The sequence below is a fragment of the Lycorma delicatula genome, chromosome 11 (genome assembly GCF_047948215.1).
Source record: "Lycorma delicatula isolate Av1 chromosome 11, ASM4794821v1, whole genome shotgun sequence".
NCBI lineage: Eukaryota > Metazoa > Arthropoda > Insecta > Hemiptera > Fulgoridae > Lycorma > Lycorma delicatula.
This window is the reverse complement of record NC_134465.1, coordinates 59238200-59262905: the sequence shown is the minus strand read 5'-3', so window position 1 is coordinate 59262905 and position 24706 is coordinate 59238200. Positions and strand designations below refer to the sequence as shown.

General features: G+C 30.7%; 2 protein-coding genes across 2 annotated transcripts in view; both read left to right on the top strand.

The window, feature by feature from the left end:
- The first annotated feature begins 1078 nt into the window (after nucleotides 1-1078).
- LOC142332337 (uncharacterized) lies at nucleotides 1079-13473 on the top strand. The gene is made up of 2 exons (XM_075378721.1): nucleotides 1079-1292; nucleotides 12762-13473. The coding sequence occupies exons 1-2, from the start codon at nucleotides 1236-1238 to the stop codon at nucleotides 13404-13406; spliced, it is 702 nt and encodes a 233-aa protein (XP_075234836.1). The 5' UTR covers nucleotides 1079-1235; the 3' UTR covers nucleotides 13407-13473.
- A 10767-nt stretch (nucleotides 13474-24240) lies between these two features.
- LOC142332344 (lipase 1-like) overlaps nucleotides 24241-24706 on the top strand; it is a 56656-nt gene continuing 56190 nt past the window's right edge. The window contains exon 1 of the mRNA XM_075378738.1: nucleotides 24241-24419. Within this exon, the coding sequence (XP_075234853.1) occupies nucleotides 24309-24419 (111 nt within the window). The 5' untranslated portion in view covers nucleotides 24241-24308. The remainder of the gene's footprint in view (nucleotides 24420-24706) is intronic.

The window sequence follows — 24706 nt, the reverse complement described above, 5'->3', positions numbered from 1 at the left end:
AACGAATTTTGAAAGAAAGTTTAATATGATCAATGCCACATATATAGAAATATTTGAGCTAAATTTGAAGAATAAATATTGATTCGTTCAATTATAAGATATAAGGCCAAAAACAATGCGACGCCACATACATATATATATTTTTTTGGTCTAGATGAACGAGTCGGTCCCTAAAACGTAAAGATTTGTAAAAAAACAAACAAATACTGAATTTTTGACACGATCATTATACTTTTCCCTTTAATATAATTATTCTAACTATATTTGCCGGGAAAGTAAAATCAAGTTGATCAAACTGGTAATTATGCTCCAAAAAGCATTAATAATTTACACCCCCCGACCAAATTTTTTTCAGGTGAAATTTAGTTAAAAGATTTTCTATGATAATTTCTCATTTAAATAAAATTAAATAAACTTCTAAAACGGATTAAAGTATTAAAAAATACTACTTTTTACAATTTCCTTTTTAAATTTTAATTTTTTCCAATCTGTTAAAATTTGGTACCGATTTAAAAAAAAGACGTAGAATTTAAAAACTAATGAAGAGTGTCATTGCAGTGGTTTTTAAACGTTATTTTATTAATAATATTTTATTGAGGAATTGATGAATTCGTATGTTAAAATATTTTAGATAAGATATTTGTTCAAAATATTATTAATAGAGAGAAAGGTTGATAGAGAAGAGTGAGAAAGAAAGAGTCCTTATTCTTTCTTAAATCTACAAGTCTAAATGTAAGCCAAGATCAATAAATTATCAGTTATTTTCTTTAAAAACATACTAAGTTATTCAAAACTGATGCTGGAACAAATAAATACAGAGAATTATAAATGATGAAAAAGAAAAAAATAATTGTAACTCATAGATAAAAAATTTTACTAATAATATTAACAAACTTTTCTTACGCCGGTAAAGTAGCCTAAATTCTTTGTAAATAACTTAAGTACTTTATGTCTATCTATTTTTAAAGCGTTTTACTCATCATTCGTCATTGTTATCTTAACTAAATATCCTATAAATGATAAATTCATTTAATAACAAAACACTCATATTTATTTGTCATTGTGAATTACTGTAAAATACTTTAATATCATTCTACTAGTATTGTGCTTATTAGAAAGTACGGCTAAATATAAGGTTTTATACATTTTACACAGAAACTTAACATTTAAATTTCTTAATAAAGTGTTAGTGATATTTTATTTTTTTAAATTGACTTTAAGTTATTCAGAAAAAAATGTTACTTTTTATTAAATTTTATTTTTGTATTCTTGTTATTATTGCAACATTAAAGGTAAGATTTAATAATAATAATTAAAAAAAAAATTGTTTTGTTTTTTTTAATAAATTGTACAATTTTTGGGGCCTGCTAAAGACATAAATTTTTTAGCGGATTCCTGTATTAAAATAATTTGAATACAAGTACAACAAAAAAGTAAATAAAAGTTAATTCTTTCTCAAAATAATATTACAAAAGTTTTAAAAACTTCTTTGTACATTTTTTTTGTCTTCAGTCATTTGACTGGTTTGATGCAGCTCTCCAAGATTCCCGATCTTGGAAGGGAATTCCAGGATGCCTTAGTATGTGGCCTATAAGTCTGTCTCTTCTTTTAACTATTTCAAAAGATAACATCATATATTGAAATTTCTAATGTATTTATAAAATATCAAACACATTTTCATTCAAACATTTACTATACAAACATATTTATGAGTTTTTATAAAAGATTCCTCATTCGATCCACCTCTGATAATGCATCATTGATACATAATTAATTGCGTTATTAAATGCATTATTAATTTCCAACCTTAATTTACCCCCGTTCGGAGGGGTGTTTGCAAAAATAATGGTTGAATATTAAATTGCCACCCGACCTTAGTAACTGTGCAAATTTTATCAATAGACAATGTCAGGAAGTATGTTAAATTAAGGATTCAAGCTTTTAGGACAAACATGAAAAAAAAATTGTGAGTTAAAGAAAAGCGAGTAGAAAAAGGATGGTGCGTGGTTTTGTTTGTTTGTTTGATGTATGTGCGCACATTTCTATTTTAGCTGCTACTGGCGCAGAGCGGACAACGTGGTGCGCCGGGCAGCTGCGCGCAGCGCATGAACGATTCATTCGTTCGAACGGTTTATCTACAATTATAGTTTGGGGAATAAAAAAGAAAAAATGGGTTTAGAGGTGTGTTAAAAAATCAAAACTCAAGAAACTGCTAGCTAAAAATGTTCAGGATTTTGAAACTTTCATTGTTGTTAGTACGTTAAATTCATGGAACGTATTAAGTTACAATTGACAAAAACATTTAACAAAATCATATGTACTGAAACATAAACCGCGTAAAATTTTCGCGGCGGGCCGTAGGTCCGTTTCTATAACAGTTTAATTATAAAAAAATTAAATGAATTTTGGTAAAAAAACTACAATAACTGTAAATAAAGATAATTTTTAATAAATGTATTTGTCTAAACTAGATTGTATTTGCAAATAACAGATTACGTTTTATAATATACAAAATACAAATATACAATATACAAAATAGCTTCTGGGATCACTCCCTGGGGACGCCTTCCGGTCATACGGATTTGGATAGTAGAGTGCCTGGGTGATCATGCAGGGGCTGTACATACCATGTGGCTTAGATCCGACCCCTGCATGATTGGAGGGGAGGTTTTTTTAGCGGGTGAGAGCCCCGCACTGCCGTCAGTGCGGGCCTGATGGCGGCTGGCAGAGGTTTCTCCTCCCCCTACGGAAAGATAAAAAAAAAATATACAAAATACAAAAGTAATTAAAAAAACCCTTTCGGCACGCCGGAAGGCGGAGGTAGATTTCACCGGTGCTAAGTAGGGGATAAAAATGATTTCCACCTTAAAGTTAAGAAAAACTTCAAATTTACTCAATTCGACATTGGTTGCATGTGAAAAAAGTTTCACATTGCATACAAGCCCCATCTTCTTACAATTCCAGCAATATTTTGGTCATTCTTTGCCGTAAGGGTTAGTCATATCAAAAATTATTTCTGATAATATTTTTAGGTAATGTTTAGAGGACGAACGACCACTTCAAACCGATTCAATACTGTGCCTATTAAGAAGATATGATTTTTTTGTCTTCGAAATTCCATTTTTTCCACCCCCTGGGCCAATGGTTTGTGATATCCAAAAATTTTACTTATATAAGTTTTAGGCCCTTATCCAAAGACTAGTAGGAACATTAACGAAATCGATATTTTACTTAATAAGAACGTTATTGCGATATTTTGTTTTTTAGAAAAAGCCCCCCCCCCTATTTTCACTCTGATGGATCGATTTCTCCCATTAATGAACTCGACCGAGATTTTGGATCGATCGTTATATTTTATGTATCAATTTGAAAGTGATTGGCGCAAACTTACGGCAGTTATCGTGTCCACAATAAAGAGAAATATATACATAAATGTACATATAAACTTTTGAAGTGACAGTGGTTTTGGGGTCTGGGGGATGTGAAACGCGAAGATATGTCGAAATTTTCCGGAAGTCGAATCATGGTATTCATTATAATAGGTAGACTTTCTTATGAAATCTACCTACCTAATACATAGAACATAATACAAGGAAAAGCTGTTTATACCCGTACAAGGAAAATATATCGTTATTTTTCATTTTATAATTAAAGGAAAATAACGATTATGAAATTACAGCTAATGAATAATCAAAAACTTCTCCATCAAATGTTTTCTTTTTATCTATTTCTAAAATATTTGAAGACATTTTATTAAAAAAGCTTGAAATAAAAATAATTATTATTTAAAGAAATTAATAAATAAATTTATTGATAAATTTCATACCAGAAATAAATCGACTAATTTTTAATAATTTTATTTAAAAATAAAAAAAATTCGGTACTTTTTCGGAATCCGACAGCCAATAAATAAATACGAACACTGTGACCCATTCAAACATGGGTCTTCCAAACGTACCTGAGAGGTTCAATGTAAGCATTATTGCTTATAATTATAATCTAATAAAACTTAACGTACGCTCGCTGACCTCGACTAGCAAGCAAAGATTAGCGAACGAAGCGAGCATAGGTTAAGTTTGGTTTGATTTTATTTATAATTTCTCTGCTAATGGTAAAATTTTTAAAAATTCTAAAAAATAAAAAATTACGTAGCGTACTTTAAAAAAAAAACTGAAAATAGTGGGTGTCGGATTCCGAAAAAGAACCAACAATTCGTGTGTATGTGCGTACATACATTTTAATGTTTAATTAGAATTTAACTACCGCTGGGGTGACTTTAACATATATTTTACTATCGGATTCAGTAAATAATTTCAGGAGTAATTTTATATAGAAAAATCCACACATAGAAAATTAGTAAAGCGTAAATACCGGACCATGTTGTGTTTCACAGCATAATTTTAAGTCAATTTATCTTCCCATATGCTAAATATGTGAATCTTGTTTACATATGGAACCATTGTCATATTGAGTGATTTTAAACTGCCGTGACTTAGTACTACATATATTTTAATTTTTGCAAGTGACAATATTTTATTGCCAAGAAGTGTGATTTTTCTGTGTGTTATTCTTGCTTAATGTGAAAGTGTGTAAATATGTCTAGACTTAAGAAGAAAAGTTCGGTATATTCAACCAAAGTAGGGTACCTAACAAAAATTGTGATATTTAGTGTGAGTAATGTACGCCTAATGTACTTTCAAATCATCTTTTCAACATTATTGTTGTTACATTTAACATGTTTTGTGAAAGTGAAACTTTCTGAAAACATTCTCTCTTTTTTATCAATATAAAGAGACAAACCTTCTACTAATCCTCAAGGTGTGTTGCCAAGCAGTTCAGGAAAAATCATAAGGAAGTCTTGATAAATTTAGCAATAGCTTGTTATCTAATGAGAAAACGTAGTGTCCGTAAAACATGGAAAGTAATGTTTGATACGAGCTCGTACAATCCAAGTTCGCCTACACCTATTTTTCCCCGGTGAAATTTATCTCCGTCTTCCGGCGTGCCGAAAGGAATTTCTTAAAATTAGTTTTATTAATAGTTTTTTTTTTTTTGTTAATTTGTAATTTTAAATATATTATACGCGTATATAAGAAAAGTACGATATTACTTTCGGTCGCACGGTGGGATTGGGGGTGAAATTGAATCCTTTACATTTTGAGGTATGAGGTATTACGGAAATATTATTCACTTAAAATATAATTTCCTTATATTTATATAAGGAAATTATATTTTAAGAAGTGAATGATGTATATATATATATATATATATATATATATATATATATATATATATATATATATAAGCCTGTGTAAAAGGTTTGTGACTCGAGATCAATTTCATTGAAATTTAGATATGCTGTAGTAGTGTATCTCAAGTTGTGTATGTGAAAATTTGATGAGATTGGGTTGATCATTCTTCAGTTAAGCTCAATTTAAAGTCGAAAGAGTTTGAGCGGGGAAAGTTAGAAGCAGCGTGGTTTGTTATGATGCTGCAAGTTTGAATATTGACAATTCTTTTTATAAATGTTTTTTATTTACCAAGGTAGTAGTACAAGATTATTATATTACAAAAACAAACTTTTAAAAACATCATATCAGTTTTATTTAAGAAAATTATTATTATTTAAAAAAAATTAAATTACGGTTATAATAATTTTATTTTGTTGTTAACAAAAAATGTATTTTAATATTAAAAAAAATTACATCTCTTAGTTATATCATTTTTTGTAAAATTTTAGATTAGAATGACTTTGGTACCTTTTTAAACAAAATAAAATAACGAAAAGTTAGTCTTCTCTAAAATAATTTAAAAAAAAAATTTAGCACTATGAATTTATTTTTGTACTGTTTGAAACTGCATCGTTTTTGGCAACTTTTATTTATCACATTTTGAATTTAATCTCTAATTAAAAAAAACTTAGTTTGTAGTTATGTACATTATTTATCAATTTTATCAGAATTAAAGATTTTATAATTTTTGTTTAAAAAAATCTTAATCAGAATTCTGTACAGAAGAATTGAGGGGAGATTGGAAGAAGTGTTAGGAGAAGAACAATTTGGTGTCAGGAAAAGTATAGGGACAAGGGAAGCAATTTTAGCGCTCAGATTAATACTAGAAGGAAGATGAAAGAAAAAAACCGACATACTTGGCATTTATAGACTTAAAAAAAGCATGTAATAACGTAGACTTTTCTTCCATAGATATAGAAGAACAATTGCTAACATTTAGACGAACCAAACTGGAACAGTAATAATAATCGAAGAAAATAAGAAAGAAGCCGTAATAAAAAAGAGAGTCCGGTAAGGATGTTCCCTATCCCCGTTACTTTTTAATCTTAGAATTTTTTAATCTAAGAAAAATTTAGATACGGAGTAACAGAGCAAGATGAAACGAGAAAGATAATACGATTTTCTGATGATATAGTAATTCTTGCCGAGAGTAAAAAAGATTTAGAAGAAACAGTGAATGAAAAAGAACAGTAAAAGAAAGGATGAAGTCCTTTCTTTTTCCTGTTTAGCCTCCGGTAACTACCGTTTAGATAATACTTCAGAGGATGAATGAGGATGATATGTATGAGTGTGAATGAAGTGTAGTCTTGTACATTCTCAGTTCGACCATACCTGAGATGTGTGGTTAATTGAAACCCAACCACCAAAGAACAGTGGTATCCACGATCTAGTATTCAAGTCCGTGCAAAAATAGCTGGCTTTACTAGGACTTGAACGCTGGAACTCTCGACTTCCAAATCAGCTGATTTGGGAAGATGCGTTCAGCACTAGACCAACCCGGTGGGTATGGATGGATGAAGTCCTACACAAAAACTACCGCACGAAAATAAACAAGAACACAACGAAAGTAATGAAATGTAGTAGAAATAATGTAGATAGACCACTGAATATAAAAATAGGAAGAGAAAAGATTATGGAGGCAGAAGAATTTTGTTGTTTGGGAAGTAGAATTAATAAAGACGGACGAAGCAGGAGCTATATAAAATGCCGAATAGCAAAGGCGAAACAAGCCTTCAGTCAGAAATATAATTTGTTTACATCAAAAATTAATTTAAATGTCAGAAAAAGACTTTTGAAAGTATATGTTTGGAGCGTCGCTTTATATGAAAGTAAAACATGGACAATCGGAGTACCTGAGAGGAAAGGATTAGAAGCGTTTGAAATGCGGTGCTATAGGAAAATGTTAAGAATAAAGTGACAAATGAAGAGGTGTAAAATTGATAAACAGAGAAGCATTTGGAAAAATATAGCTAAAAGAAGAGACAGACTTATAGGCCATATACTAAGGCATCCTGGAATAGTCGCTTTAATGTTAGAAGGACATGTAGATGGGAAAAATTGTGCAGCCAGGCAACGTTTGGAACATGTAAAAAAAATTTTAAGGATGAATGATGTAGGGGGTATACCGAAATGAAACAACTGGCACTAGGTAGGGAATCTTGGAGAGCTACATCAAACCAGTCAAGTGACTGAAGACAAAAAAAAATTATTTAAAAATTAACTTTTATTTGTTTAATATTAGTTTAACAAAATTAATTAACGACAAACCTAAAAAAAAGTTATGTTCTTAACATTAATAACATTTTAGGCTTTGTAACAATTTTCTCGTATACTATTATAGACAAAAAATTGGGGGATTGTTTCATTCAATATTTTACATCAGTAATATACGTAAAAACTACCAAATTTTCTATTTAAGTCTTAAAAAACTTCATTTTATTTTTGGAGAAGAAATAAGGTGAAAGATTTCAGGGTGAAATTTGAAAATAAAACTTTTCCGGGTATATTAATACCCATTTTACTTATTAATGTCCCAAATCAGCTCCGGAAATATCTCCATATAACTTTGCATAACCTATGAATAACAAGTGTATTTTTTTAAATTACGTATTTTATAATTTACTTTTATAATTAAAATATGTCGTTTGCTTACCGCTATTAGATGTCATATTTATAAATATTTATTTTTAATACTTTTCCCCCTTTCGTATTTTTTTACTCTGTTTTAGTTTCGTTTAGTTTGTTAAATTTTTCTTTAAATATTCATAGAAATGCAAAGAAAAGTTGAGTTGAAAATAAATTTTAATATTATTATAAAAAAATAGTGAAAATTTATAGGGAAATTATTTAATGACATATAAAGAAATTTAAAAACACAATTAATTAAATTATACTAGCGAGAAATATAATATAAAAACAAATAATAAAATACAAATTTAAATGTAATTCAGTCTGCGAATCAAAAGCTTATTAAAGATTATACAGTTATGAAAATAAAATACTGAAAAATCTAGCCGAATGTTATGGAACATATTTTAAAATCAATTTACATATTTTGTTTAGTAATAAAGCTAGATATTATTCTAGATAGATATTATTAAGATTTTATTAGTAATAAAGCTAGATAGTATTCATTAAAAAAAATTGTATAATGATTTTTGTATTGTATCGTAAATTTACAGTATCATCTAATACAATGTGTCTTACGAAGAGGTATACGCTTTTGATTTAGTATCACTCGCCCATTCCACCACCGAATCTAGTGAAATTTTACAGACCTTTTAACGAAGGTTCTAAAAATGTTCTGTAAAAATTTCGACCTTCTAGAATTTATAGAAATAAAATGGGGGCTTTCAAATTAAAACATCAATTTCAAATAAACCACATTTTTTATTCATTTACAAAACAGCTGGTAAAAATCATTAAAAACAGATGATAATTAATTAGAGCCAGAATAATTAAACATAGATAATTATTCATAACTCACCACCGGTTTGGTTTAGTGGTGAACTCATCATCGCAAATCAGTTGATTTCGAAGACGAGAGTTATAAGGTTCAAATCCTAGTAAAGGCAGTTTACTTTTGTACGGATTTGAATACTAGATCGTGGATACCGGTGTTCTTTGGTAGTTGAGAATCAATTAACCACACATCTCAGGAATGGTCAAACTGAGACTGTGCAAGATTACACCTCTTTCATTCATTCATACCATCCTCATGAATGAGGATGAAAAAAAGAAAAGAGATAATTATTCATGATTATGTCTAATTATTTATTTATTTACATCTGTTTAACAATACATCATCTGTTTTCAATAATTTTTAGCAGATGTTTTATTTATTTTTTGTCTTCAGTCATTTGACTGGTTTGATGCAGCTCTCCAAGATTCCCTATCTAGTGCTAGTCGTTTCATTTCAGTATACCCTCTACATCCTACATCCCTAACAATTTGTTTTACATATTTCAAACGTGGCCTGCCTACACAATTTTTTCCTTCTACCTGTCCTTCCAATATTAAAGTGACTATTCCAGGATGCCTTAGTATGTGGCCTATAAGTCTGTCTCTTCTTTTAACTATATTTTTCCAAATGCTTCTTTCTTTATCTATTTGCCGCAATACCTCTTCATTTGTCACTTTATCCATCCATCTGATTTTTAACATTCTCCTATAGCACCGCATTTCAAAAGCTTCTAATCTTTTCTTCTCAGATACTCCGATTGTCCAAGTTTCACCTCCATATAAATCGACACTCCAAACATACACTTTCAACAATCTTTTCCTGACATTTAAATTAATTTTTGATGTAAACAAATTATATTTCTTACTGAAGGCTTGTTTAGCTTGTGCTATTCGGCAGATGTTTTGTAACGAATAAAAAAATTTGGATTAATTGAAATTGATGTTTATATTTGAAAGCTGCCAATTTGTTTCTATATATCCTAGAAGGTTTGAAATTTTCACAGAACATTTTTAGAACCTTCGTTAAAAGGGCTGTATATTTTCAATAGAATCGGTGGGGAAATGGGCGAGTGATACTAAATCAAAAGCGTATACCACTTCGTACGACATACTATGTATAAATGCGAAAGTTTATGGAGCTTTGAAACATCACGGGACAACCAACCGAACGATTTCTTTCAAATTTCCAGGATACTTTCATGTTCCCATGGAAGATTTTTTGTTATGGCCCTACTCTCCTTGAGGATGAAGTTTTAAATTTTTTCTCTTGAACGACAACTTTTTTGATTTCGTTTTTTGGTGTAAAAATAATAGACTATACGTTTTTTAACATATCTGATTTTTAAGTCTTTACCTTGACCTTTTCCCGAGATATACGATATTCTGTGGAAATGGAAAGGGGAACCAAAAAGGAATATGTTCGTCTACTGGAAGAGTGTATCGAGTTTTAAAGTCAATAACGAAGATGTTGGAGAAAAGAGAACTTTTCAGGCTTTAATTGTTATTTATCAGTATTATTAACACAACCATGAGGATAATGAATACAGCGGGTGTCTAGGAGACGGAGCCTTCACCGGTTAGTTCTTTATAAAAAAAAAAAAAAAATCTTGTTGCTTTTTATTTAAAAGATATCATTTTTTTATATATTTTTTTGCTGTACGTAATTATAAAACCAAAAGAGCTAAAATAAATAATGATACTCTTCACCAATTCGGAAAAATATTTTTAGAGAAACATGAATGGAGCCATTGGTTACATTAATTTTCGAAATTTCATAAACAATTTTAAATATAATTTAAGTGATTAAAATTCTGAAACTGACTTTTTTAAGTATTTTAATTTCTAGTTTTGATAAGACAAAATAATAGGTGGTAGTTAATATTTTTCAGTCTATTATTGTAAGTTGTAAGTTTTTGTTAATTTTTTTTAGTTTCATGACGTCTCACTGTGATGAAAAATCGTGTAATAGGACCTTTCTTCTTTGCTGAAAAAACAATTAATGGAGTTTTGTATCTTGACATGTTAACCGATTATTGCTTTCCTCAGCCGGATGAACTCGAAAACATTCATTGACTTCATTTCCAACAAGATGGTGCTCCCCCGCACTTCAATGCATTGGTCACGGACCCTTTCAACGAACACATTACACATTTTTTTCCTTCTACCTGTCCTTCCAATATTAAAGCGACTATTCCAGGATGCCTTAGTATGTGGCCTATAAGTCTGTCTCTTCTTTTAAGTATATTGTTCCAAATGCTTCTTTCTTCATCTATTTGCCGCAATACCTCTTCATTTGTCATTTTATCCAACCATCTGATTTTTAACATTCTCCTATAGCACCGCATTTCAAAAGCTTCTAATCTTTTCTTCTCAGATACTCCGATCGTCCAAGTTTCACTTCCATATAAAGCGACACTCCAAACATATACTCTCAAAAATCTTTTCCTGACATTTAAATTAATTTTTGATGTAAACAAATTATATTTCTTACTGAAGGCTCGTTTCGCTTGTGCTATTCGGCATTTTATATCGCTCCTGCTTCGTCCATCTTTAGTAATTCTACTTCCCAAATAACAAAATTCTTCTACCTCCATAATCTTTTCTCCTCCTATTTTCACATTCAGTGGTCCATCTTTGTTATTTCTACTACATTTCATTACTTTTGTTTTGTTCTTGTTTATTTTCATGCGATAGTTCTTGCGTAGGACTTCATCTATGCCGTTCATTGTTTCTTCTAAATCCTTTTTACTCTCGACTAGAATTACTATATCATCAGCAAATCGTAGCATCTTTATCTTTTCACCTTGTACTGTTACTCCGAATCTAAATTGTTCTTTATAATAAATTAATATATATAAATTAAAAAAAAGGAATGAAATCGAATTCGAACCGATGTGCCTTCCCCTTTTGAGATCAAAATATTTCATTAATTAAAATTTAATTTGGTTATAACTCTGGAGACAATGAAAATAAGTACCACTTATGATATATAGTTGAAAAGCTCTCAACGAGGGCTTATTACTGCGGTTAAAAAAAAGTAAAATATCCAAATGTTTTGGATTTTGGGCTTTTTTGGACATATTTGGTCAAGTCGATTGCAATCAAAATGAGAGGTGCACAACAAGATGTTACAACAGTCCTAAATCCAAAATTTCAACATCCTACTGCTATTTATTTTATTATTTTTTTTACTGTCCTTTATTAAAACCACACCAGGTCAACCGGTAACCGCCTACAAAAAACAATGACGCGGCGAAGATTAACCGCCACCTGACAGCACTGTCCGCTCATCGGACATACCTACCGGGGTCCCAAATGGTTCAATGGGGGAATACGACCTCCGGTTCTGATTGCCGTGATGCCCCTCCCCAAGGGCTACCCTCCCCTTCACCACCACTAGTCGGGGTCCGAGTATGCCCCATACATTCCTCCCCCGACCATCACGCGCTCGCCCCTCAAACCTCAAAGGTGCTTTCATGCGTCATTGTCGTTTTAGAGTTGTGGGAGGTACATACGTACGTACAGACGTCACGCCGAAACTAGTCAAAATGGAGTCAGGGATGGTCAAAATGGATATTTCCGTTGAAATTTGAAAAACCAAATTTTTCACGATACTTCCTTTAATTCGTACAAGGAGGTAAAAACAAATTTATGGTGGCAAGGGTCCAAAATTTTATGTAAAAATTCTAAATCTCATACATTTGTTATGTATTTTAGGAGGGAACTCTTCGGTCCGTTTTTTATGTAGTTTTATCATTCAAATTCGATTGGAAATAATGCTAATTCGTTGTTAAATTAAGATTTAGACCAATTTAAACAAAAATAGATCACTAAAACTTCAACTTTTTTAATTGTGATATGATTTTAACAAAAAATTCGTTTTTCATTTGAAAATTTATTTTAGGTTCAAATAAAAAATCCACGCGAACGAAGCAACTGACAACAGCTACTTTATAAATAAAATATTATTCAAAGTAATTTGTTATATTTTAATTTTTATTGTTACAGATTTTTGAATGCCGTTCGACAAATGAACAACGAATCAACGAAGAAAATGATATTGATCTACAAAAAACAAATGATAATAATATTAATAAAGAAGAAAATGAAATTTATTCATCATTTGGAATAGAAAAATTAATGAAAAATGCTGGATTATTTGAACAATTATTGGAACTAACGGATATAGATAAAGTAGAAAGTAAATTGTCAAACGATTGCAATGAAAATGGTTTTAATTTATTAGGAAATCATTTTGAAAATTGTATTAATTTAACATTAGATGCTGCTGTTATTGAAAAAATTACTTTAGAAATTATTAATTATAGACATGTACTTGCAAATCTCAGTTATAGTATATATTTTAATCTTACTGAATGTAAAATATCTTCAGCTATTGAGGAAGCCTTGTGTTTAGCTTATTCAATAAGAGATAACATCCCGTTATTAAAAGAATCTTTAGATATTGGAATCGACTTATTCGAAAATTTAGATTCTAATGTGAAACATGTTTTTAGTGATTTTAAAAAATGTATATTTGGAGGTAGTAAAATGGATATTATGGAAACTGCTAATAAAGAATGCTCAAATAATTTTAATTTAATTAATCTTTTATTAGATTACAATACTGGTAATGAATTGAATTCAAAATAATTAATTTAAACAACTATTGTCTTACTGAAAATAAAAAAAAATGTTATTATGGAAATATAATAATTTAGATGTGTGTGTTTTTCCTTTTTAAACTAGTCGGTCAGGACGAGCGAACCAAGCCCTTACCGTCTAGCCAAAGGCCTTTTCTTCCTGGAACCCTTTGTATCCATTTGATTCATTTTTTCAGATTAATACTGATAAAGTATGGGTAAAGATGTATTCTTCACAATTTTTAGCGTTACCCGACAAACACTAATAGGACTGTTCTTCATTTCTCATTTTAAAAAAAGAAACTTATTTTATACTTTTTACTCAAGTAACGAGACGAAGGTGCAGCCAGTCAATCCACCGGTTTGGTCTAGTAGTGAACATGTCTTTTCGAATCAGCTGATTTGGAAGTTGAGAGTTCCAGCGTTCAAGTCCTAGTAAAGGAACTTTTATACGGATTTGAATACTAGATCGTGGATACCTGTGTTCTTTGGTTGTTCGGTTGCAATTAACTACGCATTTCAGTAATGGCTGAACTGAGACTGTACATCCTCTGAAGTAATACCTAAACGGTAATTCCGTTTAGGTATTTCAGAATATAAAGTTGAAGAATGGACCGAAGATGAAAGTGGTGTTGGGGAGGCTAAACAGGAAAAAACAGCCAGTTGCATCGCACATACACAGACTGAGTTGGTTGAGTCGCCGCGCCGTGCACCGTGGCTGTCCTTAAAAAACGAAATTAAAAAAAAAAACTCGAACTTGATTTTTAGATATTTATCTGAAAAGTATTTCCCAGCCCAAATCGAGTGAATATCTCGTTTATTATACAGGGTTATCATAAAAGAATGGTGCGGTTTCAGTAATTCATAGGAAGATTGTAGGGAAATTTCTAGATGTTATATTGATATCCCTGAAAGCCTCCAACTCAAAAGTTTGTTTATCAGCAGTTGTAACCACAATGTCAGTTCTTGTATTGTTGTTACGGTGAGTTTAGCGAGTTACTATGTTCTCGGATAAAGACAAAGCAAAGTGTATTTTATTGATGGCCGAATTAAAATCCGTAATTTTAGTTCAACGTGCGTTTCGACGTAAATTTGGAAGAGATCCGCCACACAAAAATAACATAATACGTTGGTTCAAACAATTCAAAGAAACCGGATCGGTTAAGAAACAGAAATCAACCGGCAGTCTAAGTGTACCAGACGAAACGGTTGAACTAATTACACAATCGGCAATTAGAAGTCCATCCCCCGTCTAAGCGTCGAATTAGGTATTCCAAAATCAATTGTTCACAAAGTTTTACGTAAAAAACTGAAATTACACGCTTATAAAATCCAGATATTGCAGAAATTGAAACCGGATAATGGTGTAAAACGTTACAATTTCGCTGTTGAAATGTCGGACAAAATAAGTGAAAACGAATCATTTATAGACGATATAATTTTTACAGACGAAGCTACTTTCCATGTGAATGGATGTGTTAACAGACACAATTCATGAATATGGGGCTCTGAAAACCCAAACGCAATTATCGAAAAACAACGCGATTCGCCTAAAGTTAATGTTTGGTGTGGTGTGGTGTGATGAAAAATCTTGTAATAGGGCCTTTCTTCTTTGCTGAAAAAACAATTAATGGAGTTGTGTATCTGGACATGTTAACCGATTATTGCTTTCCTCAGCCGGATGAACTCGAAAACATTCATCGACTTCATTTCCAACAAGATGGTGCTCCCCGGCACTTCAATGCATTGGTCACGGACGCTTTGAACGAAAAATTTGGAGATCGATGGATAGGCCGGCAAGGACCCGTACTTTGGCCTCCAAGGAGTCCAGACCTGACACCTTGCGATTTTTTCTTGTGGGGGTACATCAAAAACGTTGTTTATACACAAAAAATTCGCGACCTAAACCGCTTGAAAAACAGGATTAATGAAGCAATGACAACTATTAACGAAGAAACGTTAACTAATGTTTGGAGAGAAGTTGAGTATCGTTTGGACATTTGTCGAGCGACTAAGGGCGCACATATTCAAATTTATTAATTATGTAAAAAAATGTTTGAGACAATAAAATTTGAAAAAAAAAACATAAACTGTAAGTAATTCTGTTTTAATTTAAACCATGTTCAAAACCGCACCATTCTTTTATGATAATCCTGTATTATGAAATAAGAAAAATTTTCAATATTGTTCAAAATGTTTTATTTCTCTTTACACCATTTAAGGACGAATTTTGAAAAATATAATCTAGAAATTGGTTTTAAAAGATATTCACATGAAGATTATACATACGCAAAACTCAAGTTGATATCTTCATTTATTACCGAGAAATTAAAAATCTGACGTGGACACCACATTACTTCCTTGTACGCCTATTAAATTACAAATACACATTTTTAAATATAAAAAGTACATAAAATTTTATTTCATTAATAGCTTCTGATTATATATATATATTTTTTTTTCAGCCAGAGGTTAATAATTATTAATAAATCAATATATATTTATTAAAAAAAAATTTAAAGAAAAAAAAGGAGATGAAGCCTGATTCGAACCGATGTGCCTTCCCCTTGCAAGATATAAATATTCCGTTAATTAAAATTTGATTTGGCTATAACTCTGAATCAATGAAAATAATTAACACTTATGCTATATCGTTGAAATGTTCTCAAAAAGGGCTTATTACTGATTTTTTTTTTGATTTTGGACTATTTTAGGACACTTTTGGTTCAGTCGATTGGAATCAAAAGAAGAGGTTCTTAACTAGATGTTACAACAGTTTTAAATTCAAAATTTCATCATCCTACGGTTAATCGGTTTTTGAGTTATACATTCGCACATATGTACGTGCAGACGTCACGACGAAACTAGTCGAAATGGATATTTACGTTGAAATCTGAAACCCGAAATTTTTCGTTATAGCAATACTTCCTTTACTTTGTACAAGGTAGTAAACAAATGTGATATATCTAGAACACTCCAAATTTTTAAAAACAAAAAAATATATGGAAAAAAGAAAAACAGTTTAAATATCTCAGAGAAGTATAAAATGGACCTGCTATGTAGTTTATTGGAATCACGTTTTTGAATTGTGCAACTACAAAATTTATCTTACAAAAACATTTGTAGGAAAATTTAGGGTAAACAATAAAAACCGAAAGAAAATAAAAATTTCAGTTGAGATTTCTAAGACAAATGATCGAAAAGCAAAATTGGAAGCATTTGAAGTGCTCCCAATAAATTTTTTACATAATTTATATTATTTTAATTAAACTACAATCATTTTAGATTCTATTCCATTTTATTTTTATTTATTAAAAAGTAAAAAGCGCTAATTTAAAAAAAAAAAACGTATAAACATATATATATAAAAATTAAACTTATACATTTCTAAAAATGTCCAGTTTTTAAATGAAATTCAATTTCTCATAAAAAGGTGTGTAATTTATTCATTAACTACTAACTTAAAATTAATGTTTAATTAAAAGAAAAAAAGCAGGGGTATAAAAAAATAATTATCCACAGATTGCTTGTGTGAAGGGTAGATCGTATAGAATAGAAATGAATCATGAAGATTAAGGATGTTGGCTGTAAAATGTGTATTAAAGTTAATAAATCTGCACGGAATTAAAAGAAATGAACTCATGAAGACAAAAAGAAAAAAAAAATTCAGTTTCAAGGTCATAAAAATTGAATTTTACGAGAAAAAAAGTAAAGATAGTGTATGTAATGCTGAAAAGTGAAAGTATATGATTAAAAAATATTGCCCACACGTTAGCACATTCAGTAGAACTGTGAAAAGAGGTTGTTATGTTTGTAGAGAACACCGTTAGTAGCTGTATCAAGTACAGTATAATTAATGTTAAGATTTGCCGCCTGAGTTACACATAGAGATGGAATGAGAGAATGAGAGAAAAGGTAGGAAATAGATGGGATACCTTGTCTACTTTGTACAAACACAATTTGGCACCAACTTTCTAAGTAACAGGGGATGAAGAGTACAGTTGTACGCAGGGGAGAAGAAATGTTAACGTGAGGTGAAACAGGTCGGAAGGAAGAGACGCTGACAGAATGAGCTTATAGAAACGACAGAATGCTCAAGCGCACGCCTACGAATACACACGTACGCACGCGCACACATACATACACACGTATATATATACGTATAAACACTTTACCCTTTATCGGATCACATTAAAATTCAAAGACGCAAACACACACACATACACACACACTTAAGAGCATCGCATTAACATTTCTACAACACGGCAACAGATACTAAAGTGAGTGGAAGTGAAACGGGGTAAGAAAAGGGAAGATGTTAGATCCTAGCATCCATTCTTAAGGATTCATGTTGAATCCTTAAAGATTCATCTTTCAATTATATTTAAGCTTACATAAATAAACGCCTTCATAAACACAGAAACGCTTAATAATATAATAGCGTTGATAAAATTATATCTCACCAATATACGTATTATAAACATTAACAATGAAGAAAGTAATTAACGAATTATTAATTTACAAGAATAATGATAATTTGTAGGTTAAATTAATTCCTGAGATTATTTCTGTTTTTAGATGTTATTTATCATTCTATTTCATCTCAGGTCATATATAATTATTATTATAATTTATCTCGCATGACTTATTAATATTACGTATATAGCAATTGCAGTTTTAATTTTAGAAACTTTTTCACCTAAAATGAGAGAAAATATAAACGTAAAACAAGGAGACTATTTATCGCCGTGTTTGAACAATGTAGTCTTGGAGGAAATATTTATAAAACTGAAATGGACAGAAAAAACTTTTGAATTAATATTAACGGTAAAATATTGACAAATGTAATGTTTGCAGATGATCAGAATTTATTATCTCTAAAAATGTTAGAAAAAATGTTAAATGAATTAGAAAAAAGGCCGAACCAGTTTAATAATAATTAATGAAAAAAAAAAAATCTTCGAAAAACAGAGTTAAGAAAGAATTAAAACCATTAAGAAAGAAATTACATCAGGTAAAAGAAACGATCTAGTTAAGGCAAATGATGAGTTCTGAGCCCTTAAAAGAAAGGAGACCCAAAGAAATATAGCAGCTAATTGAGAAAAATATTAGTCCTTAAATTCATTATGAAAAACAACCAGGTGAGAATTATACAGAAATGTAAATTATTAGACTGTTATATAACACGTTGTTTCACGTCCGGTTTACAAATTTGGATTTACCGAAGAAATCCATATAAATTATGAGGGTGACAACGATCAATAAAAAGAAGCATGCTTGGTATGAAAAGGACAGTTAAAATTAATTGTGCAGGCGTACTGGACTGGCAGATGTGATTAGAGTAAGTAAAAATAATTACACAAGCGATAAAATAAAAATTTAAAAAAACCCACGAAATCGTTTTGATTAACATATATACTGCAGCGTCCCCTGGCGGCTTATAACGGTAAAACTAATCTAAGAACCTGCTCTGAAGTGATATCTATGTAATGCAAAAAACCGCATCAAAATCGGTCCAACCGTTTTAGGAAACACATCAATTGCAGCGTCCCCTGGTTGCCAATAACCGTAAAAGATGTCTAATAATCTGCTCTGAAATGATACCTATGTTAGGTAATACAAAAAACCGCATCGAAATCGGTCCAGTAGGTTTTGCGGAAAATGGTAACAAACATACAAACAAACACACACACAACATCTTACTCCAAACGCATATACAGTCTCCATTCTGACGTGGGTAACAAACTACTCGATTAATCGTAACAAAATTTTTACCCATGTTTCTTGGCATAACTGAGAAGTTTTTATTAGATATATTTCATCTCGGAAAAAACCGAATCAAAATCAACCCAGACGTTTTAGAGAAACACTTCTACTGCTGCGCCCCGTGATGGCCTATAACCGTAAAACATTTCTAAGAAAATGTTCTGAAATGATACATATGTAATATAAAAAACCGCATAGAAATCGGTTCAGCAGTTTTTGAGGAAAATGGTAACACACACATACACACACAACACATCCTCTTACCCTAAATGCATATACCGTCTCCGTTCCATCTTGGGTAAAAATTAAAAAGGAAGAAATACTTGTAGGCCGACAACCTGGCAAAGTTGAGAGATAGCAGGTAGACAAAATAAAGTTACGTTTGGAAACTTTTCTATGATAAAAGGGAAAGGGGTAGACAGACGAATCAGTGGGTAAATGATTTGAAGGAGACTGTAGGAATATATTGGTATAGATTGGCTTTAAACAGAGAAAATTGGAGTATTGGAGGAGAGGCTTATGTTCACTAATGGGCCTGGTTTCAAATTTCAAAATTCAAATTATAATTTGTTAAATTAAGAAGTAATTTAACAGAAAGCTTAAGTGTTACTTGAACTTTAAAATACCTTGGGGTTAAATTACAGAGGCCGGGCCTTTATAGTGAACACATATCTAATGTTACAGACCGCAATGAATCACTTCAGCAAATTGTGTAACAGAAAGGGACTGGTGCAGGTAAAGGGGCTGATAATGTCGGTTGTCACCTTTATAATTCTCTATACCGTTTCGGCCTGGGGTGACACTCTTCACAGGAGGAGGAATGCCAGAAAGTCTTCCTCTCTTCAACTGCGGGCAGCACTGAATGTGTCGACCGCAGTGTCCTATGATGCAGTTGAAGTTATCACTAACTTCAACGATACGCCTCAGGGCGAAACAACTGTCAAGAGTTTATGATGGAATGCCAAAAAGATGGGGCCAACAAGCAGCTGTTCCAAGAATGTCAGATGGCATCTAATGACTCGACATAGGGGCATGGACAAGGAGGCTGATCCCTAATTTAGATCCATGGATTCGAGGGGGCATGGTGAGGTGAATTTCTATCTCACCCAGCTCCTATCCAGTCATGGGAAATTCTCGCCGTACTTATACCGAGCAAATAAAGAGAATCACCGGTGAGCAGGTTCTGTGGGTCGGTTGATAGGCCTCAACATACGTTTTATGTCTGCCACAGATGGGATGTAACAAGAAGATGTCGGGGCCTAGATTGGCTCACTCCCGAGAACACAGTGGATTATATGCTTAGGAGCCTGGTAGAATGGGAGGCAGTATCCAAATTAATATCGGACATTCTGAAGGTTAAGGAGGAGAAATACAGGGAATGACAGGCTGATAAGAAAGACTCATATAAAGTTAGACTGAAAGAGAAGACCTCTACTGTCTGAAGTGAAGTAAACGGAAGGAAAGGTGACAGGGTGATGGGCAGCCTCCTGCGGAGCTGTCGTTCGTTCGCATTGCGCGTATTGGCGACGGTGATGAAGCACGGGAACCTCCTTGGATCCCCCTGCACTCGAAGGCACCTCTCGGGGCTGCGTAATGTTTAACTACGGGTCCGGTCTCGAGAGGTGAGTTGGTGAGGTAGAGATTAGTCGGTATGGCGGAGGTATACATACGCAGTTTCACTACATCTAGTGGAACCTGTTAGCGAGTCCGACACTGCGTAAATGGCGTTCCTCTCCTCATCAGGAAGAAAAAAAAATGTTACTTTACTTTTATGTATATATAAAGTAAAAATTTTAAGCTGTAACTAAATAAATTGCTAATTTATTTATTTATAAATATTCGATAAAATTAGAAAAGAAGCACTCATTTTATTCAAAATAATTTTAGATTAAAATGTTTAAAAATATCTTTTTACTACGCAAGGTTTAATTTAAACATTGGAAAGATAACTGGAAAAAATGAAATACTTTATAAAAACTTTAACTAATAAATAATAATAAAAATAATAATAATGATGATAATAAAAACAGATTAAAGAATAGGGTGTTTCAGATTATACTCCTCATTCCAGTCCAAGCTATTGTTTAAGGTCTAATGTATTTACAACATGTTGGTTAAATTACCTACACTAAATCTATTATAATTTTCTATATATTCTGTTATTATAGCCTATACGACTATCATTAATTTTAATTTTCATTGTATTTTAATTATATTAACATGTATATACTTTTCTTAATTAATCAAACAATTGATTAATTAAAACTGCTACTGCGTACGTAAATAAATATTATAAATGTACCATACTGTAATTATAAGTTATAAGAATTTCTTCCTATTTAAATCTATTTATAAAATAATAAGAATATAATTTTATTTTACTATGATTAGGATATTTAAAGAATGTACAATAATTCACCCCTACTCCGTCGAATTAATTTTTGCAAATACATCTACTCTTATAGAAATAAATAAGAAAACCTATTTTATAAATCTACTGTTACTGAGTTTTATTTAATACGTTTATTCGTAATTTTTAAATACAAAACAAAGAATGAGGGAAATGGTATGTATGATGTCATGAAAACAGTTTTACTCCACTCCCGCAATCAATTATTATACATTCATTATTTGTCCCTAGTGTAGAATGATTATTCCTTTAAATATACAATAAGTTTTAATAAAAAATAAAGTGTAGAAATATAAATATGTTTGCTTTTGAGTGTTTTTGTTAGTTTGAAGAAGGAAAAGCTAATATTATGAAAGGAAAAAGAGTGGAAAAACCAGGTTACTGTTGTATATAAAGAGGGATAAATTTGCTTAAAGTTGAACGTAGGATTCTTAGAACCTGCATAAACAAAAAATATAAACATGAAAATCAGTACAGATTTTTTTTTTTGTCTTCAGTCATTTGACTGGTTTGATGCAGCTCTCCAAAATTCCCTATCTAGTGCTAGTCGTTTCATTTCAGTATACCCTCTACATCCTACATCCCTAACAATTTGTTTTACATATTCCAAACGTGGCCTGCCTACACAATTTTTTCCTTCTACCTGTCCTTCCAATATTAAAGCGACTATTCCAGGATGCCTTAGTATGTGGCCTATAAGTCTGTCTCTTTTTTTAATTATATTTTTCCAAATGCTTCTTTCTTCATCTATTTGCCGCAATACCTCTTCATTTGTCACTTTATCCACCCATCTGATTATTGCCTAATAAATTTCTGTACGAAAACTTGGAATCCTTAATTGATGATACTATGAAAAAGAAGCGAATTTCTTTCTGTACACACTTGTTAACATTACCGCAGGATAGGATTACTAAGAGAATTATCGATCGATTTTGGTCTTTAAAAAATCCGCCATTATGGATCAAAGAAATTAAAGAAGACATACAAGAATTAAATTTGACTTACGAAGATTTACTTAATAAATCCGAAAAATAAAAATTTGTTATTAAAGATCCGAATACCAACTTTAAAGTAAGAAGTTTTAATTATACAGAAAGGGTTTATTCAGAAGAGGATCGTAAAGCAAGATCATTAAGAATAACTAAATATTGGGAGAAAGTAAAAGCTAAGAACTTAAAGGCCAAAAGATCGGCAAAAAAGTCTTGAGTTATTCTGACTAAAGTGGTCCTTTGCGGCCTAAAAGTAAAAAAAAAGAAAAAAAAGAGGGATAAAAAATTTCTATATTAGTGGTTCAAAAAATAGTTCAGGCAGATTGTAAGTATTTAATTTTAAATATGGATAAAATTGTATGCATGAACGTATGTAATGCGTTGTAATCTGTGTGTTTCAGATTGTGAAATAGTGAGGACCTGGGAAATATTAACTTATTACTGATTTTCTTGTTACAGTATATTAAAATTATTTTTTTATTTCTCGATAGTTTAATTTTATCTTATTTTAATTTACTTCTTGGTTGTTTACTTATTTAGAATAATATGAGACTTTTTCAAAAGGAAACAAAATAAAATGAAAAAATAGTCGATCTTCTTGCGCAGTTTAGCGCAAGAGTTTTTCTATTTCACGAAATAGATGAAATGACTTCTAGTATTTTATGACACAGACAGACACACACACACACACACACACCCACAGAGAGAGAGAGAGTGAGAGAGAAAATTAAAAAAAATATTTTCCAAAGATTTTAATTTTTTTATGATAACGACACAGCAACTATACAATCTGTTCAGCAAGATAATTGAACAATACGTAAATAAGATGTATTTGAACTAATATAAATTTGCCACAGACCTTGCGGCTTGTGACTTAATAATGAAATAGAAGAGCACTCCATACGGCCAGACCATAAAATCACCTAATTGAAACGATAAGGCAAACCGAGAATATTGTTCCTCAGCAATCTTTTAAGATTTCCGAAATTTTTATTACCAAAGCATATAAGAAGCAATCCTTAATTACTAATAAAAATGAGTTAATTTAATTAAAAATTATGCTGATTAGGTCTTTAAAATAAGTTGATATTTTTTAATGCAAAATATATCCAAAAATTAAATAATAAATATTAATTTATGTATATATATTTTATTTAAATTGTAAATACGATTAGAAAAATTAAATTATTAGCTTTAAAAACAAATCACGTAAAGTTTAATTTTACAGATAATATCGATGAAAGCGGAAGCGAAATATAATATAAATATTGTAAGTAAAATGAATGTATGCCGGAAACAAGCGTGCGCACGAGAGCGCACACAAACTAAAACACAGAATATTATTATTCTAAATATGTTCTGTATGATTTATAAAAAAAAGTATGCATTTTGATTTAATGACTTTTTTTATAATAACGATAAAATATCTAATTTTTATTTTTAAAAAAAAAGTATGAATGCAATAAATATTTTCAATGGTGAGATTAAAATCACTAGCGTATTTAATAACATAATTATATATATACAATTAAATATAAAATATATATTTTACACGGTTAATGTAGAATTCATTTCACACAAATTCTCTGTCATTTTAAAAAGTAATTTTTGACAGAAGAATACAGTGCTACACTATTAGATAAAATAACGCATTAATTAGATCGTAATTTTAATTAATTGATTGGTGTAATTATTATAATATATAAATATAAAAAATTTTATATGTGTTTTTAAAAGAATATTAAAAATGTGTCGTGTTTTATCATTAATAATATTAATTTTTGTATTAATATTAATAAATAATCATCAAGCAATATGTTTGAATTTAAATCCTTTTCAAAAAACTGTACCAGATACGGTAAGTTATCTTTAATTAATTAAAATATATATATATATATATATATATATTTATATATTTTTAAAATATTTAAAAATATATATTTTTTAAAATATATACATACGACTTCCCCGGCAATGTAACTAGAATATCTGTATTAAAAAGGAAAGCATGATGATCATGTCAAAAATGGGGTATCCGGGTTTTTTGTAAATCTTTATGTTTTAAAATCTAACTATTTCATCTAGATCTAAAAACTCAATGATACGTTTAGTTGAGATTACAGAACTCGCCGGGTTGGTCTAGTA

Coding starts and splice junctions, on each gene's coding strand:
- LOC142332337 (XM_075378721.1), top strand. CDS start 1,236: ATGTTACTTTTTATTAAATTTTATTTTTGTATTCTTGTTATTATTGCA. Junction 1,293..12,761: donor TTATTATTGCAACATTAAAG/GTAAGATTTAAT, acceptor TTATTGTTACAG/ATTTTTGAATGCCGTTCGAC.